This window comes from Diabrotica undecimpunctata, chromosome 1, assembly GCF_040954645.1.
Source record: "Diabrotica undecimpunctata isolate CICGRU chromosome 1, icDiaUnde3, whole genome shotgun sequence".
NCBI classification, from domain to species: domain Eukaryota; kingdom Metazoa; phylum Arthropoda; class Insecta; order Coleoptera; family Chrysomelidae; genus Diabrotica; species Diabrotica undecimpunctata.
The window spans coordinates 41,929,338-41,948,867 of record NC_092803.1 but is presented as its reverse complement, the minus strand read 5'-3'; the positions used below and the strand labels follow the sequence as shown (position 1 = coordinate 41,948,867).

The 19,530-nt window shown below is 33.0% G+C and overlaps 1 protein-coding gene across 1 annotated transcript; it reads right to left on the bottom strand.

Annotated features, from left to right (window-relative positions):
• Positions 1-263: 263 nt before the first annotated feature.
• On the bottom strand, positions 264-18,553 carry LOC140448570 (trypsin-4-like). Its single transcript, XM_072541657.1, has 5 exons — positions 18,457-18,553; positions 13,643-13,839; positions 13,467-13,555; positions 8,438-8,646; positions 264-568 (listed from the first exon to the last, which is right to left on the bottom strand). The coding sequence occupies exons 1-5, from the start codon at positions 18,497-18,499 to the stop codon at positions 321-323; spliced, it is 786 nt and encodes a 261-aa protein (XP_072397758.1). The 5' UTR covers positions 18,500-18,553; the 3' UTR covers positions 264-320.
• Between the last annotated feature and the right edge of the window lie 977 nt (positions 18,554-19,530).

The following is a 19,530-nucleotide window of genomic DNA, read 5'->3' as shown; positions in this document are numbered from 1 at the left end:
AATTATCAATGAACTAAATATTATAACAAACCACTAGATTTTGACAAACAAAAATAAAATTGATTATACAACGCCAAAATTTATTATTTCTCCAAAATTGGCAACGGTTAGCCATAAACAGCAACGACTGGCGAAACACACTAAAAGCACTATGTTTTATCATTTGAAAGGTTTGTTAATACCGTTATGTTTTTGTATATCTTCCTAAAAGATATTATAAACTTTTTGTTCCCAATATACAGATTTTCATAAAAAACTTTAGATATATTACAGTTTATTTATTAATACTTTTATTCATTTTTACAAGATCAGTTTCAATTCTATGCCAAAGTTAGTTCCTCGTCGATGTTTTCCTGTATCCATGAAATGTAGGGACTGACTTTAGTATAAACGTTTATAGCGTTTAGAGGATCACACAAATTAAGGCCCCAATCCGAAAGCGCTTGAACAGTTCCGTTTTGGATTATAGGAGCTGCCGAATCACCTACACAGGGTCCAGGTCCAGTACATACAACACTGTTGTGATATTCAGGAAGATTGTGGTTGCGTCCAATATAATCTAAGCATTCTGCAATAAACATTTTACAATATAGCATAAATATGAGCTCAGTTATATATATATATATATATATATATATATATATATATATATATAAAGTATTTATATTATTATATAGTTAAAGCGTTAATGGAACATAAAAATAATAAATTTAAATCCTTAAGAAAAGTATGAAATCGCAATAGATATTAAAAAACAAATATATACATATATACATATTTACATATATACATATATATATATATATACATATATATATATATATATATATATAACCTATATATATATATATATATATATGTATATAGGTATATATGTATATATGTATATATATATACATATATCTATATATATATATATATATATATATATATATATATATATATATATATATATATATATATATATATATATATATATATATATATATATATGTCTATAACTACAAAATACATGTATATTGTATTATATTATGTTTTATATATGTAATAATTTTTCTTGACTCATCAGATGGTATATCTGTTGTATGTTGTATTAACTTTTTTTTTTTTTTTTATTATATTAACGCATCAACCACGCAGGGTCATTAGCGTATTTAGATTAATACAATATAGATACAATAAGTAAAATATACATTAGTTTACAATAATAATAATAATAATATCTTTGTATGTTACAATGTTCATTTTAGATCTTTTGAAGGAGTTGGCAGTCTTTAAGATAGGAAAATATTTTTCGGGTGTCTGTATTTTCTTCTAGGGCATCTCTTAGGGAGTTGGGTATGTTATATTTTAGTCGTTCACTATTATATTTGGGACACTGTATTAAAAAATGTTTAACCGTTAGAGCACTGTTGCACACTTCACACACTGGTTTATTTTTGCGCTGGAATAAATAGTCATGAGTAAGTCGTGTATGGCCGATACGGAGACGGGTAAGTATCACTTGCTCTCTCCTGTCTTTTATTTTTGGTTTCCAAAGATGTGAATGTTTGTTGACTTCGTATAGCCTTGATGGAGTGTTGTTCCAAGATTCTTGCCATTTTTGAATTATTTTTTGTTTTAGGTATGGTTTTAAATCGTTTTGTACCAATATATTACTTTCTTCGGACATCGGGTTAGTTGGTGCGTTCTTAGCCAGTTTATCTACAACTTCGTTACCTTCAATTCCTATATGAGAAGGCACCCATAAAAAGTGAACTTGGATGTTCTTATTTGCAATGTTTTTAAGTTCTTTTTTAATTAGAAGTAGAAGGGGGTTGTCACAGTACAATTGAGTCAGTGAGGATAATGAACTTAAAGAATCTGTGATTATTATATATCTTTCTTTGTTTTTGTTTTGTATTAACAGTAGTGCTTTTAGGATTGCAAATAATTCAGCCGAAAAGATGGTTGTAATTGATGGCAATTTGAAACTAACTGAGGAGTCTTCCGAATAAATTGCTGCTCCAACTCTGTCTTCATTTTTTGACGCATCGGTGTATACGTTGTAGGTATTGCCATATCTGTTTAATAGTGTATAAAACTTTTGTTTAATGACGGTTGATGATATCTCTGATTTTCTTAGGCTTGTTAGACTGATGTCGATATCAGGAATAGATATTGTCCATGGTGCTGGGTTGTGGATTGAAGAGGTATCATAGGTTTTTGGAAATTGAAAATTTAATTTGGATAAGTATGATTTTATACGAAAGTAAAAAGGATGATCAATTTGATGTGTTTGTTGGAATTTATTTGTAAATCGATCAGCAAAAACGTTATGCAGTACTGGATTATTTCGGTTTGATGACACTGCCGCTGGTATTAATTTTCTAAACACTTTTCATTAAACTAATAACGTCTAAAATTATTAAGTGTTGAGCCTCCTCGATTACTGCTATCAATGCAACTTATCATACGCGATAAAGAAGTCGGCGTCCCTGGTAACGTTATAACGGCCAAACGTTCCAACGCCAAGCGTGAGCAAGAAAGAGCTTAAGATGAAGGACTCTCATCAAACACGGTTCTTTCCAGAGCTTCTTCTGACGATAATTTCGACCAATATCGAGGAAATTACTAATGACAAGGAAGTTCCACTTTCGCATATGTATAAAATCCCTAAATGTGACATCTTGTGTGTCTAGGAAATGGACGGCGACCAGAAGCAGAGACGACCAAACATTGACGGGATGAGATCCATCACAGAAGAAACGATAATGCTGTTTTTACAATAAGACAAAAATAACCGAGAGAAATTTTTATCGAACTCGACAATTGCACAGTTACCTCTGTGAACAAGGAACAAAAATTGTGTTTTACCCTCCAAGGAACATTAAATTGGCCAATCCAAACGTAGTCGTGGGTTACTTCCACAGCCATCACACTGCATGAGGATGTGCAGAGACGGATAATTTCGGACAGGCCATCGAAGTATGCGTGAAACTCAACGGCCTATCTTTGATCCATGATCCGAAGCTACCAAAATATTTTCACAGTAGAATATGGAGGAAGGCATACAACCTCGATTTTACTTTCGCCAGTAGCATAATTGACGGTGGTTGTACAAGGACGATCTACGATTCTATTTAAAACACAGCACCATCCAGTTAGTCTGAACGTACACGCAATAGTAAAAATGACAGTACCTAATCTCATATCGATATAGGTATAATTTAAAAAAAGCCAAATGGGACCGATAGACCGCTGCCGAGATAGACCGCGCACTAGGAAAACTCGAAGATGCCCCAGCAAAATTACGACGCCTTCATCGCAACAGTTCGAAAATCCTCCTGAAGACATATTCCTAAGGGCTGTAGATAACGATACGTCGTGGGCCATAACGGCGATGGACGCAATCTACTAAGTAAATATCAGATACTGTTTAACTGACTTAAAACCGACTCCTTTAGTGAGAATACCGTAGAATGTGGAGAAGAACTTATGATAAATATGAATGAGGGAAGGTAGCGAAAATAAATAGACACGTTGGAGAAGATGGATATGATACATACCAGTTACATTGCGAGAAACCTTGTCAAGAAACTAAACTGTGATAAAAAAAACCTGCAACAACTCCTACATAAGTTTCACCAGACCAAATTGCCCATCAACTACCAGTCAATGGAAGACCCAAACATAGATCATATAAAGAACTACAAGGCAGCGGTCAAGGAGGACCTATGCACGGAGCAAATCAAGAAATTTGGCACAGGTATGAAACGATGGCTGCTAATACTGTTTAGCCGATGTGTCTTTTCACTCTAAATACCCAAAATTCGGAGGAAACAAAAAGTATTGTCCTGCTGAAATCAAACGTGCTGATGTACCGAAACAGGAAAATCCCTCTACTATACCACCAGTACAACCTTTACAACAGAATTCTACTAAAGAGGACAAAGTAAATTCTCGAGCCTCGTCCGATTCCAGAACATGCTGGGTTCAGACCGGGAAAGAACTGCACTAGCCAAGTCCTATATCTTAGTGAACATATAGAACAGGGCTATCAAGACAAACTAATTACAGGTGTGGCGTTCGTAGACCTAACCGTAGTGTATGATACCGTCAGCCTACTCCTTGAAAAGGTAAGAATATTAACAGGAGATGAAACATTTACAAGCATCATAAAATCCTTGCTTGAAAACAGGAGATTCTACGTTTTATGACAGAACAAAAAGCCGCTGGCGGAAATAGAAACATGGCCTAGTGCAGGGTGTGGTGCTATCATTGTTACTGTTTAACGTGTACACTAACGACCAACATAAGACAGAACCTTCAAAGCGGTTCAAACAAGCTTGAGGTAGCTCTTCGAGACCTTATAATTTACTACTACAGGAACTGATCATCCAATATACTTCGTAGTAAAGTTGGACGGAACTCTAACTTATAAAGGTCACTTCCGAAAGACTGCTCTTAAGCATGTCGTAATAACCTACTTCGCACAATTACCTACTCTAAACCGTCCTTTTAACTACAACCAAGGCTCTTAGTTTCTCCATGGATGTCCTGTCTCGAGTAGATCGGCATACGCTAAGAAAGTGTACGTGGCCTTAAACGAAGCATGCCGAATAGCCACAGAGTGCCTGAAAGCAACGCTACTAGAAAAACTATATCAGTATGCGGGAATCGACCAAGTGGATCCGTGAAGAAGAACCACGGAGTTTACGTCTCGTGTGTCGTCATTTGACGACAGTCATGTGATGTTCGGTACGGAACAGCACTCATATAATGACCTGCGGCTGAAATCCAGGAAAGGTTTTCTCAATGACGTTGTTGTGGAACCTCCAGCCTAGTATACTTTGAAATCAATCACACCAACTCGTTTGAACTGAGACTGGAGGACATTGGGAATACTGAAGCAAATGAGATCGAGCGTGGCTGCTATAAAGACCAACAGAGCAAGATAGGGCCAGCTCGATGAAAATAACACCTTATGCATGTGCGGCCAACGACAGGACATAATTCACTTGCTCCTACGCAACCAATAACCGTTTCAAGGCAATAAACTGCACCCGATTCTGGGCCGAACACTTAAAATTTTCACGCTTGGACATGAAAAAGTAAGAGCAATTGAAAATGGTTTCTTACTTAAAGTAAAACTAGTGTAGTAGAAATTACGAGAACGTCTGAAGGAGAAAGATTATATTCTAGCTTAAAACTTTCACAAATACAGGAAATATTTTTTGAAAAAAAAGATATAAATTTCTACATATCGTCATGCTTTCTATCTATAGGGTATGTATTGTATTTTATACACAGTAACTGTCTTTATTCTTCTTCTTGATGTGCCTATCCGTTACGAATGTTGGCGATCATCATGGCAATCTTTATCTGATCTGCAACAGTGCGGAAAAGCTGCACAGATGTTTTATTGAACCAGATTCTGAGGTTCTTTAACTAAGCTGTTCTTCTTCTTCCTGGACCTCGTTTTCCAAATATTTTTCCTTGCAGGACGGCTTGAAGGAGAGCATATCTGGATTAATTTCACATAATATGTCCGAAGAACTGTAACTTTCGAGATTTGATGGTGGTCAGTACTTCTCGATTCTTATTCATTCTTCTGAGGACCTCCTTATTTGTGACTCGGTCAGTCCACGGGATCTTAAGCATTCTCCAATATAGCCACATCTCAAATGCTTCCAGTTTTCTGCACATATCTTCGTTCAAGGTCCATGATTCAACACCATAAAAAAGGACAGAGAAGACGTAGCATCGCAGCATTCTTACTTTTTTATCAACAGAGAGGTTGTGACTCTTGAAGAAGGCTCCCATCCGATTGAAGATGGATCTAGCTTTTCCGATGCGTGCTCTAATCTCCTGGTTGTTGGTCCATTCTTCATTTATTATGGTGCCGAGGTAGTTGTAGTGTGTCACTTTTTCTACAGGGGATTGGTTGACGTAGAGTTGACCTTTTCTTATTCTTTTCTTGCTAATTATCATAAGCTTTATCTTTTTAACGTTTATATTGAGTCCATATTGTTGACTGTAATACGTGATTTTGTTCATAAGAACTTGTAGGTCTTCTAAGTTGTCCGCAAATACTATGGGGTCATCTGCATATCTGATGTTGTTTACCCGGTAACCATTTAGTAGAATACCTTTTTCAGTTTCGTGCGAAGCTTCGATAAATATTCTTTCAGAGTACAGATTGAAGATTAGAGGAGACAAAATACAGCCTTGCCTCACTCTACGTATAATTTTCACATAGTCAGTGTGTTCACCTTCAACTCTACTATTGTCTTATTGCTGTCTTATTCCAGTAGAGACTTCTAATTATTTTCAGATCTTGGTTGTTAATTCCTGTCTCTTTTAGTATTTGCGTTTGCACTGTCTTTATAATATTCATAAACTATTAATTTTAATGATTAATATTTATATAGTTTATTTGATGACTTTTTAAGTTAAAAAAAATAAACACAAAATATATTCTATACCATATGCATTGTAAACGTTTTGTGTGTTTTTATCTTGATGATAGGCCATGTCGATAGTTTGGTAATTTCCTAATGACTAGACTACCGAATTTAAGAGAACCTTTAGAAGTATCAAGACTTTTACTTCGACATAAAACGACATTTGTGTCGATTACTTTTCGAACAAAGCTTAGATAATATGCCACCACAAGGAAATATCCAAAGAATGATCTGTCACCAAATTCTTAAAGATAATGCTTCTGCTTTGATTTATTCTGACACCGAATGTTCATATATTATATACATTCATGGACAAAAATATCGAATATTTTGGAATTTTCTAATTTTTTTTTTGAAAATAAATTCTGGTCAATCAAGTCGTAATGAACAATTTTAAATTTTTATGCAGAGAAAATTGCAAAAAAAAAATAATGCTTAATGCTAGGTAAATAAGGTTTTTTACTCTAAACTTAAATGCTAACTTAAATTGCTTAAACAAGTCTTTTTAATTAAAACAAGTGCATGTTCAGTAACCCCCCTCGTAGAAAATTACAATCTGTGCTGCTTGGGCTTCATCGCAGTGTCGAATTGGTGGCATATTTGTTTTAAACTTAGTTGAATCAAAACAATATTTAATTAAACTTAATAGATTAAACTAAAAATAACCGAATTACTATGATTTTTTACCTTTTTTCTGTTACATGAAGAAGGTTTTTTATGATAAAAAGATAGAAAAGTTAGTTCATAAAAATAGTTTCTATCATAAAAAAAGATAGTTTTTTTTATGATAGAAAAATTCCAAAATATTCGATATTTTTGTCCATAAGCTTATTTTTTGACTAGTGTAAAAAGTTCTAAGAAAGATCAAAGCTTTTAAACGCGGCAAGTAGGTATTTATCAAACAAAGTTTACAACACTTAAACATTTAAGCATATAAATATAATATCATCATCAGTTGGCGCTACAGCCCTTCGTGAGCCTTTTCCTGCTTCAAAACATTCTTCCATCCTTCCCTATCGAGTGTCTGTCTTCTCCAGCCCCTCACTCCAATCTCCCTCAGATCTTCCTGTACATCGTCCAGATATCTGAGTTTAGGTCGCCCCCTTCTTCTTCTTCCGACCGGCCTGTTTAGCATAGTTATTTTAGTGGGATCACTCTCATCCATCCGCATAACGTGGCCCACCCACCTTAGGCGGTTTATTTTGATGGTCTTCACAATATCTGCATCACCAAAAAGTCTATAGAGTTCAAAGTTATATCGCCTTCTCCACAGACCCTGTTCGTTTACTTCGCCATATATGGTCCTCAATACTTTTCTTTCAAAGACTCGCAGTACCTCTTCATCTCGGGTCGTCATTGCCCACGTTTCCGATCCGTATGTGAGCACTGGGCGTATTATTGTTTTATAAAGTTTGCACTTTGTTGCTATTAACATACTTCTCGCTCTTTACTTTTTTTTTATTTCGTTGGATGAGTTATTTTTGTAGTATACCAGTGATCCTAAGTAGCAGAATTCTTCTACCATTTCTATCGTTTCGTGTTGCAAGTCCGATGTTTTCTGCGGCATTTTTGATACATGTGAAAGCCTCCACTGCTTCATTTTGGGTTCTTCCAATTATGACGATATCATCAGCGTATGCCATTATTTGTATACTATGGGTATATATCGTACCTTTTAAGTTTATTCTCGAATCTCTCATAACTTTTTCTAACGCTAGGTTGAACAGCGTGCATGATAGCGCATCTCCCTGGCGCAGTCTTCTGTTGGTTTTAAATGGTTTTGAAACATCCCCTTGTACGCGCACTTTACATTCGACTTTCATCATTGTCATTTTAATTAATTCTACCAATCCTTTTGGTATTCCTAATTCGATCATCGCAGAATATAATTGGGACCTGTCAGTTGTATCGTACGCTGCCTTAAAGTCTACGAAGATGTAATGGCAGTCATAAATATAATAAGTAGTTATAAATATCAAGTTATTACGTACCTTCTGTATTAACTACCTCAACCTTAATTGTTTGTAATCTGATACTGTATAGTGAATTATAGTCAGCAGCTCCAAATCCAGCTATTACTGCCTCACCCTCAGATACATTGCTGTTAGCTTGGGGCAGTGTTGCAGGTTGTAACATGTCGTTAAAGACAAATGGAGTGTCTACTTTAATCACTGCAATATTATAGTCACTCTCAGTTATGCTAAAAAATAATTAAAAAGTAATTAAAATACTCAAAATGGGGATACACTTATCGACAAAATTAAATTTTTTGTCGGTTACTTTAATTACAATGGTTGCTTGTTATTGAATAGTATCCTCTGATTTTAGATTTGAATTAACTTGTTTTATACTGTGCATGGTTTTCTTGTAAAACATTACACTACGCTTAAGTACTGGCCTTTAGTAACCACGACTCTACTTAAATGACCATTAAGAGAATTAAAGATTGGAAATCACCAGGATCTGTTTCATAATATTTTTTCGTTTCTAAGCAACTAATCTAAACAACTTTGGATTCTGTTTATAAGTAGAGTGCTCTTTCAAGAGTAAATATTAATTGCGTCACTTGATATTCTTTTTATCTCAATATCACGTAAAGAGAGTTTAAAATAAATGTTGATTCTCACTTTGGCTAACTATGCATGAAATAAATAAGAGTTCACTTGAGAAGAATATTTCCGTCCATACTCGTGCGAGGATGGATTTTGCATCGACTTCACTTTCATGACAGCGACCGTAAAGGTGGGCCGTGTGGGGTCCAGCTCAGGAGACTTGTTTAATTTTCTTTGTCGCAGTTGATTACGTGGCTTTTAAAATATGAGAAAATGAATATCAAAGTGCAGTACTATAAAAATACAAATAAATAAAAATAAAAAAAATATAAATATAAATATAAACATATATCTTATTTCGAGAGATACAAAGCAGCTAAACAGAGATGAAATAAATTGTTAAAGTTTAGTTAAGTTAAAAGTTTAGAGTCAGTGCCGACTAGTGAAAAGTAAACCAAGTTCTGTGTAAGTTCTTTCAAATCCATTTACAAGTTGTTAAAATGTTTTGAGATAAAATTGCACAATGTTTCCTATTTGATGAACTAAGGAAATATACCTGATTTCATTTTAAACTTTTATTAGATATGTATTTAGTGCAGTGCAATGCCACGTTTTTTATATAGGATATGTCCCACAATTTTATGTTATTCTGTATTGTTTAAGGGGTACAATCCAAAAGTTTGTATCTTCAGTATGCTAGTGATCAAAGGGTAATTATTATTATACTTTTGTATTATTAACACATTTGCACCTGAAATTCTCTATTATCCCTCAACATCCCTTCCGGGGTACGTTACAAATTTATATGAGACTGATCGCAGAAACGTGTTACAAATATGGTTTCGTTAAAACTAATTTGTAAGAAAACAAAAATAATGTTAATGTTGCCGTTAGAAAGACGGAAGAAAATATGCTAACTAGGCTGCAATATTAAGGATACCTGGGATCATAGCTACGAAATAAAAACGTATTGAAAAACCCACAAGCTCTTTTAATGGTCTTAGGAAGATTTTCTGTAGCCTATCTTTTTAAATATCAATATGCGCAAAAGAATTCTTAGATTTTACGTCTATAATATCGTCCTCTAAGGATTAAAAAGCTAAAGCCTTATAAAAGATGCCATAAAGCGGTTAGAGGCAATTGAAATGTGGTGCTACCAACATATATTAAGGGTCTTTTCTTTTCTCTCAACCTTTCTAGAGAGAGAAAATTAGCTTACTTTGCCCACATTATGAGTAATAATAAATACCGACTTCTACAGTTAATTCTACAGGACAAGAGAAGCCCTGGACGCAGACGTATATTCTGCCTGGTCAATCTTAGTCAAGTAAATGGATCAAAAATTAACTGATCTATTTCTAGCTGGAGTGAACAGAATAGGACGAGTCGTCAATGCGGTTGCCAACATCATATGAAAATAGGCACCTTTAGAAGAAGACAGTGAGCTAAATTGTCTTCTGCTGCAAACCAGCATTGGAGATCTTGATCCCGTCTAAGATGCAAAGAAATTTTTGTTTCTTTCTCAAGGAAATTCCATCTTTTAGTTTCGATGCTAACAATTCTGTTTAGTTCTGAACAAAAACTCTAAATTACGAACTAGATTATTGAGTTTAAACTAATTGATTCTGTAAGGTTCTGTAAATGTTGCAGCAAAATTAGGTTCTTTAATGCCAGTTTTTTCTAGACTTAATTGTATATCTTTTTCTCTCGGATTTACTGGTGAATAAATCTTAATTTTCAGATGGGACTAAGATTCGACGTTTATCAGTGTGAGGAATTAGTTTGATAGAAATTTTTAATGCAGAAGTAACAGTCTGTGGAGTGGTCTCTTGGTTCTCTACATACAATTGAAATTGAAAATGATATATGTCACAACTTTGTCACCTGAATACAACCACTAAGTAATGTTACACAAGATACACAGGAAATATGAGGGCCCCAAGATTTTCTTACCATTTTGTACCTTTTTTATCAAAGGATTACTATTCTTTCTTTGAGATTTCAAAGTTAGTTCACCACATATGTATACTTCTTACTCATGAAAAGAAAACAGTTCTTGTAACATTATTTAGTTCATAATCGTTATTTAAAAATATTAATATCAATCAATATTAATATCAAGAACAAGCCACATTGTTATCTATGAAAAATATGTAATTTTAAGATATGTAAAATTACAGAAAAACCAAGCCCAATGGGCATCTTTTGAGGTTATACTTGACCTCAAGCGGGTCATGACGGGGTCATGTGACCCCATCAATGCGTCATTTGACCTAACGACCATGACGAGGAGTTAGTAATTAAGATAATTAATCAAGGTCACTGGCTGTTTGGACAGGCACATAAAAAGATGAAGAGGCAAATAAATATTCATTCATATAGCAAGCAAACAAGGAAAGGTGAGGCGGAATGGAAAGCAAATAGGACACGAGAAAGTAAAGTGGTGGAAGTAAAAGGATAAGGATTTCGCAAGAGTATTTAAAAGGAGAGTACTGGAACAGCTTAAGGAAAAAGATACAATAAATGACTGGTGGGAAGCCAACAGTCAAATTGTAGTGCGAGTGGGAGATGAAATTCTGGGAAGAACATCTAGTAAGGGCCTTCTAGAAATTAAAAAACTTAAAGGTGGAACGATGCAGTGCAATAAAAGGTTGCAGAGAAGAAACAGGCTAGAACGAGGTATGCCAGGTCTAAAAGAGAGGAAAATAAGGATACTTATATACAAGGTAGCAAAGAGGAAAGGAAATATCATCTGCACAGTTGTATGAAGACTTGCAAATACCTGAGGGGATGAAAAGGTTATACAACAATGCTATTTTGCTTAACCAAGGAATAAATAACCAACCAATAAAAAATAACCAAGGAACCAATCATCAAAAGACTTGACCCAAGTGCGGCAGATTAAGAGTGCGGCCGGAAGAGTGTTGAAAATCGATATTGAAATAAAGAAAAAATGATATGAGTACTTTAGAAACTTGCTAAATAAAGAACACCAGAGGAGAGACAGGGGAGGCGTGATCTCAAATGAGAAGGTAATACCGGTGATAGCAAGAAATAAGGTTGTCGAGTCGTTAAATGGGATGGTAAGAATGGTAAGACAGTAGGACCTGAAATATCTGTGGAGGTTTGGAATGCTATAGGAAAGGAAAGGATTGTATAAAGGTAAAGGGAACATTCAGGACTCTAAAAACTATATAAAGTTAATGTCGTACACAATGAAAACTTGGGAGAGAACCGAGAACCGAGAGAAGAACAGTTTCGGTTTATGACAGGAAGAAGGGCAACGGATGCCGGATGTGGACAACGACATAGTCCCTAGACAACATCTATGCAGATGTGTGGGAGAAAAATGGATCCCTGAGAAATATGTAAGGCTCGTGGAGGATATGTATGAGGCAGCGTACACCAAAGTAAGGACTTGTGTTGGATTGACCGAAATTTTTCCAGTGACGGTTGGTTTGCGTCAAACTCCTCCAAGCAATAGAATTGCTTGGAGAATAAATGGAAAGAGTAAAAGAATTTAAATACTTTGGCGAAAAATGGGACACTATAATCGAGAAATTGCCTACATGAAACAGGCTGGCTGAAAGGAATGATATACAAGAGTGTGGTGAGACCTACGTTGGTGTATGACAGTAAAGTGTGGCCTGTAAACAAGATTCAAGAAAAGAACATGGAGGTAGCAGAAATGAAAATATTACGGTGGATGTTGGGTAAGACTAGAAGGGATATTATTAGGAACGACTTGATTGGGGAAAGAGCCGGGGTGACTAGTCTCAAAAAAGATTTAAGAACAAAGACTGTAATGGTTTGCTCATGTCAGATGTAGAAATGAAAATTATGTGGGATGAAGGATAGAGTTGTAAAAGTTGATGGAATGAGAGCTAGAGGAAAACCGAGGAGGATGGAAGAACTGTGTGAAAGAAAACTTGGAGAATGATTTTATGAAAACTTGGAGAATGATGAAGAAGATTCGTTATACAAAAATAAGTGGCGACGAAGATTAAGAAACAGCGGCCCTTGAAAAGCGAAAAGCTGAAAAAGAAGAAGACCGCAAAAAAGCCTCTCGGATACCCCAATTCCCAGGGCATACAAAAATAAAACAAGTAAAGTCCCCTTATCTTTAAGTGATGCGATTGAGGAGGATTGGTGGTAGCTTGAGGATCAAGGCCTTCATTGTTTACGGGACGTGACCTTCTTGATCTTTAGACATAAGAATTCCTTACTCTGGAAACCTCATGTTACAGTAGCTTCCAATGGATTCCAATCTGGAAGCTAAAAAGTTGAAGTAAAGAGGTTACTTTTATAATTGTAGTTTATCTTCAACGAGATTTTTATTTAAATTGAGGTACTAAATGAAAACTGATTCAGGACAATATTTTGGACAGATCAAAATAATTTTACTAAGCTTAACGTGTGAAACGTTAACTGAAATAGAATTTCAAAACGGTATTGCTCAGTTACTTACCGGGGATCATATTTTTCATGTTTAATACCCTTCACCGCTGTTCTTATTTGCCTCTTTGGATCGTGCAGATTAAACAATCCTGCATGAACCTGAAATTATTATAAAGTTTTATAAATTGAGAAATTAGACAATTTTTAAATAATCCTTTTAATATCACATGAGTTTATATCACCTACCTGAAATTCATAGCTATCAAACATGCTCAGACAATCTGCTACTATCAAAGCCCAACTTTTGCTAATCACAATGGCGTTACAGTCATGAATGCAGGAGTTATCGTAACATAATTGATAGGAGGCCATATATGTAAATTCTCCTCTTGTAGCATTGCGTCCATTTATGATACCTAGAGGTTGATTCGGAGCCGCTGTAACTTTTTGAAAACTCCCATTAACTTTTGCCAATTTTAACTAATTGTCAGGTATAATCGATGTAATAAATAATCTAAGCTATCGTTCATTTTCATAATAAATGTAACAAATAATAAGAATAATTATAATTCTATTAATTGTTTTTACTTAAACAAATAATAAATGTATTTTATTTTTCCTCTTTAACTTAGCTATCAACGAGAAATAGAAAGCTTATGTAAAGTTTACACAGATAAACATATAAAAAGCTAAATACGTACAACCTACAGAAATTATGCAAGACATATAACACAACATGCTCTCCAAGGAGTCTGAGGTAAATTTATTTATCTCAGACTCATTTATTTACAATACTACTAATAAAATAGACTCAAATCTACCAACAATGTTTAAAATTATCTCCCAGAAAAATGATACAAAATAGAACAAGTGATGAAGTTTAAATATCTAGGCATCACATTATCTAGATACGGAAAGCTCGAAACTGAAGTGGAAGATCAAGTGAATAGAGCAAACAGAGCCGTAGGTTGCTTGAATGAAACAATATGAAGAAATAGAAATATCGAGAAATGAAAGCCAGAATTTACAAAACAGTCATCAGACCAATAATGACATATGAGGCAGAAACACGACCTGGCATAGGGAGGACAAAAAGAATGTTAGAAACAGCAGAGATGAAAACACTTAGAAAAATTGAAAATGGTAAGATACTATGGGACAGAGCTGAAAGTACGGATATACAGCTTAGATGCAAGGTGGAGAACATCAAGAACTGGATAAGAAATAGAAGAGTAGAATGGAACAATCATATAAACCGAATGATAATAAAAAAAAATAGTAAAGACGGCAAGAGACGGGGCAAGACCACGAAAACGATGAAACAACTGATGAATAAACTCTATTTTATATTTTACAAATTTAAAAAATTACTAATAATCATTAAACAAAATTTTTATAGGAAAAATTAAGATTATTTAAACTTCAATGTGTGGTATTATTATAAAAAAAATTAACAACTGAAATGAAATTTCATTAACCCAGATATTGTAACAACGCGCTATAAACAACATTCACCTCTGTTGGCACTTCCTGGAACCGATGTGAACCATCAAGCTAGATTCTTCCGAGAGGCACAAATACAAAAAGAGCGATCACAACGAGAGATACCTGAGAGTTAGACAAAATTGAGTGGAGTGACTGTAAATAACAGTTGGTTGGATCCCAGTTGCATGGCGATGGGCAAAATCACTAGTATTAATATTAAAACAATTGTAAGAAACACCATGTATATCGAAAACCGAAGTATTTGCAGACATACATTTATATTGGAAACTGTCATTATTTGTTCCTGCAGAACCACTCTCTAAAGTTTGTCGCACTTAGTTACTAACACCAGTCATTTGCTGCATTCAATCTCATTTCTTTGATCTTACGAGTATTAATCCCAAGACCTGCAGCTTCAGCTTCTTGCTTTAATACAGTTAACTTAAGTTTTATGTCGATAAAACAAAAAGGGATATATATATATATAGATATATATATATATATATATATATATATATATATATATATATATATATATATATATATACATATTGAAATGATATGAATATAGGAATTGTGAATCATAGAATTTTAATTTATGGTGAAAAGTTTTTTACAGGTAACATGTATTAATAAGAATAATGGGAAAACGAAAATTATTCATAATAGATAATGCTACATATTTTAACAACCAAAAATTTTGTGAGAAAAAGGGAATCAACATTCATTTTACAAGTATCAGTCATCCTCAGGCAAATCCTGCAGAAAGATATATTAAAGAAGTTATAAAATATTTAAGGATAGTATGTCAAGATCAACATGAAACATGGCAGCAACAGATCATTCATTCATCAACATTCTCTTTATTAATCATTCTCCGACGGCGCTAAAGTCCCAGTCGGGTCCCAACTCTTTAGCATTTAGCATAGAAGATCTAACAAGAAGCAAAATAGGAACGGAAAGAAGATGTGTTCAAGAAGTTAAATTGAGAACAAAGCGGAATTAAAATCGATGGCAGTTTTTAAGTCATCTAACATTTGCCGATTGCCACATTGCCACAAGTAGAATATTTTTTAAATAATACACATAATTTAAATACAGAGAAAGTACCAGAATATTTAATGTTTGGTCATATAGGAAACAGAAAATGGATTAGTGAATATAATCAGGATATGTTAGAACAAGTAATGCAGAAAGTGAATAACCGAATTAGGATGAAAGCTGAAAAATATATCAGAAGACAAACTCGAAAAATAAAAAAGACCAATCACAGTTCAAAAAGGAGACCAAGTGTTAATTCGTTCACTTAGAAAGAGTAATGTTAGAGGAAACCGTTGTAAGAAATTACAACCAATGTTTGAAGGTCCACACAGAATTGAAAATCAGAATGGACTAAATAGTTATGTGTTGATAGATGCAGATAATAGACTAAGAGGCATGTTTCACATCAATGACATTTTTAAATAATATGAAGAGATTGAATAATGTCTTCTATATTTTTAACACTGATAGCAGTAAATAATAACATCACTAACAGTTCACTGATAGACCCATTTCATATTGATGGTAGATTATGCATTAAAACTGATAACGGTTGCAAAATATTTAGAACCACCACTTAGAGAGGATGAAACAGTCTTAAATGTATCTAGACATTTTGATGCTGATGTTGTGCAAACAGTAACTGTACAAAATATTCAAACAATAGAGAGTTTTATTAATTTTATTCAAAGAATACAAAGAGGTAATATGACAAGTAATAATAACAACAATAGAAAAAACAATAATAACTTTCAATATAATAAGAATGATAATCAACAATATAGACAATCATATAATAGTAATAGATGGTGATAGTTTACAAAATTTTAATAATAATAACAGTAATCAAAATAGACAGAATTTTAATAACAATACTAGTTATAATAGACAACATTTTAATAAAAGTACTAATAATAATAGACAAGATTTTAACAATAGAAGAAATACAGAACGACCTAATTACAACAGACAGGTTAATTATGTACGAAGGAATAGAAGCTGTGAAGATAGTGAACGAATTAGTACAAGGCAAGAAAATATGAGAAGTCATAGTAATGAAAGAAATAGGACATTAGATACAAGTGGTCAGACACAATCTGACAATTCTAAAAATCAAAATTTTGTTCAGTAAACTTTCTGAATTACAAGTTGGGCCATTGCTATTATGAAAGCCTAAATATCAACAAAATTCTCGATAGAAAAGAAAAAAATTCTCTAGAACACTAGAGTTAACCCTGTTTGCGAGATAGACTATTCCAGAAAATTCATGTATTTAGAATATAGAACAATTCGAATATGATTTCTTGCCAGATGGTTCTGGAATATTGAAAAAGTATAAATACTCGGTGATTTGGATTCAAAATGGAGTTCAGAGGAGTCAGTCAGTCAGTAAGCAGTCAGACAATTAGTTATTAAGAAGACAGACACAGTTAGTTACAGTTAGTGATTAGGAAGAAAGTATAAAGTATGCAATAATCAGTGATTTAGTATTAAAATTTGATAGTATTGGAAAGTATATTAGAAGAATATTATTGAAGATTAAAAATTATGTTATATATAAATGGTGATTGGATAATGGAAGAAAGAATTAATTGAAAATTAAAATTATATAATATATTTGGTGATTGGATATTGGTATATTAAAAAAAAAGAATAAATATAAATGCTATTAAGAAAAAAAATATTTTAAATTGGTGGAAGCTGATAATTGGAAAAAGGATTTCACAAAAACAAGGATAACCGAGGCTTAGAACGAAGACATTGAGTGGTGATTAAAATCTATATAGTGGAGAACAGTTTCATTTAGGCATTCAGTGACAGAAAGGTACAAAATTTTGTTAATATAATTTAGTTAGTGTCATAACAATTTCAATTTTAAAGATAGTTTGTTTAAAATTTACATTGTCTATATAATTTAATTAGTTTCATAAGAATTTCAATTTAAAGATAGTTTATTTTAAATTTACATTGGCTATGTTAAATATATATGTGTGCTTCATAATAGATATAATAAAGATACTTCCAAAAAGTGCTTACAAACTAATTCTTTGAGAACAGCGATAAAAACCCTATATAAATATATTATTGAAAAACACTCATTGCTCATTAAAACATCATTCACAAATAATACATCATCACAATATATATATATATATATATATATATATATATATATATATATATATATATATATATATATATATATATATATATATGTATATGTATATATATAAATATATATATATATATATATATATATATATATATATATATATATATATATATATATATATATATATATATATAAGCAAATAGGCAAATAAGTAAACAAATTAGAACCAAAAGCTTAACAAGGATGGATGAAACAAATGTGTAAAATAAAGGCGTTAAAAAAGCATGACTATTGTAATATGCAGAAAAAAGTCAATGGATATAGCGAGATATTATATTTTAGAGCAAAATTTCTACTAATTTAATTATTTTACGAAAAATCTATCAAAACAATGCAAGAATAATATTAAGTAAGTAAATACCTAATGCTCCAAGAGCAAAGATGAAAAATGGTATTAAAATCATTTTGAACTATTTCAAACTAAATCTTAACGAATGATTTGTATATTTATATATTTTGAGAGATTTTATATGGTAGATAATACAATCATAGATATCAATATTCAAATAAATATTGAGATAAACGTCAACATTCCTTATTTAACCTTAAATATTTTAGTATTTTATTTTATATATTGCTTATATTAGTAAATTTTTTATCCAAAATTTAATTATTTTTCCATTTGGCACTATTTTCTACAACTCCAAGAAAATATCTTTAATGGGTTGGTTTTTTTGAAGACACATAAATAGAAGTCCGTAGAGGTGTAGGAAGAAAACAGGTTTCTTGGTTAAAAACATTCGTGAATGGACTCTGATATTAAATGCAGGATAATTAGTTCATGTGGAATAAAAGATCGAGAAGCCTTGGCAATGGTGATCGCTAACGTCTGATAACTCTAATATTGTACTTGAAGAAGCAGAAGCAGAAAAAAAGGAATGTATTTTTGAAAACACATATCTCCTGGTTTACAAATATAACCTAAGATCCCAGATGCATTAAACACCTGCTAATGCTATTAAAAATATATATACACATCGGTTTAGAACGTCTTTCGACGTTGTCCGATACCTAAACACCATCTCTTCCTATCTTCGCAGTCGTTTGTTGTTAAATTTCTTTGGCTCATGGACTTGTTTACGCCGTGTTGCCATTCTAATCTGGGTCTTCCTCATTTCCGTCTACCTATCGGTTGCCATTCTATTACTTTTTTGGGGAGTCTTGATGCTGGCATCCGTTGAACATGCCCATACCACCTTAATTGTTTCTTCTCTATATCTTGAGTTATATTTTCTTCTATTCCCATACGTTGTTTTATTACATCATTTCTATTTAAAATATATGTCTAAAATCAGTGGATGACCAGGTAGTCACCGCATAAGACAAGGAAGATTTAGAATATACGGGAAGGAAACTCTAAGAAGAATATCAAAAATGGGGCCTAGAGGTAAATTTGAATAAAACCCAATATCTTTGTATAGGAGGAGAAAAACAT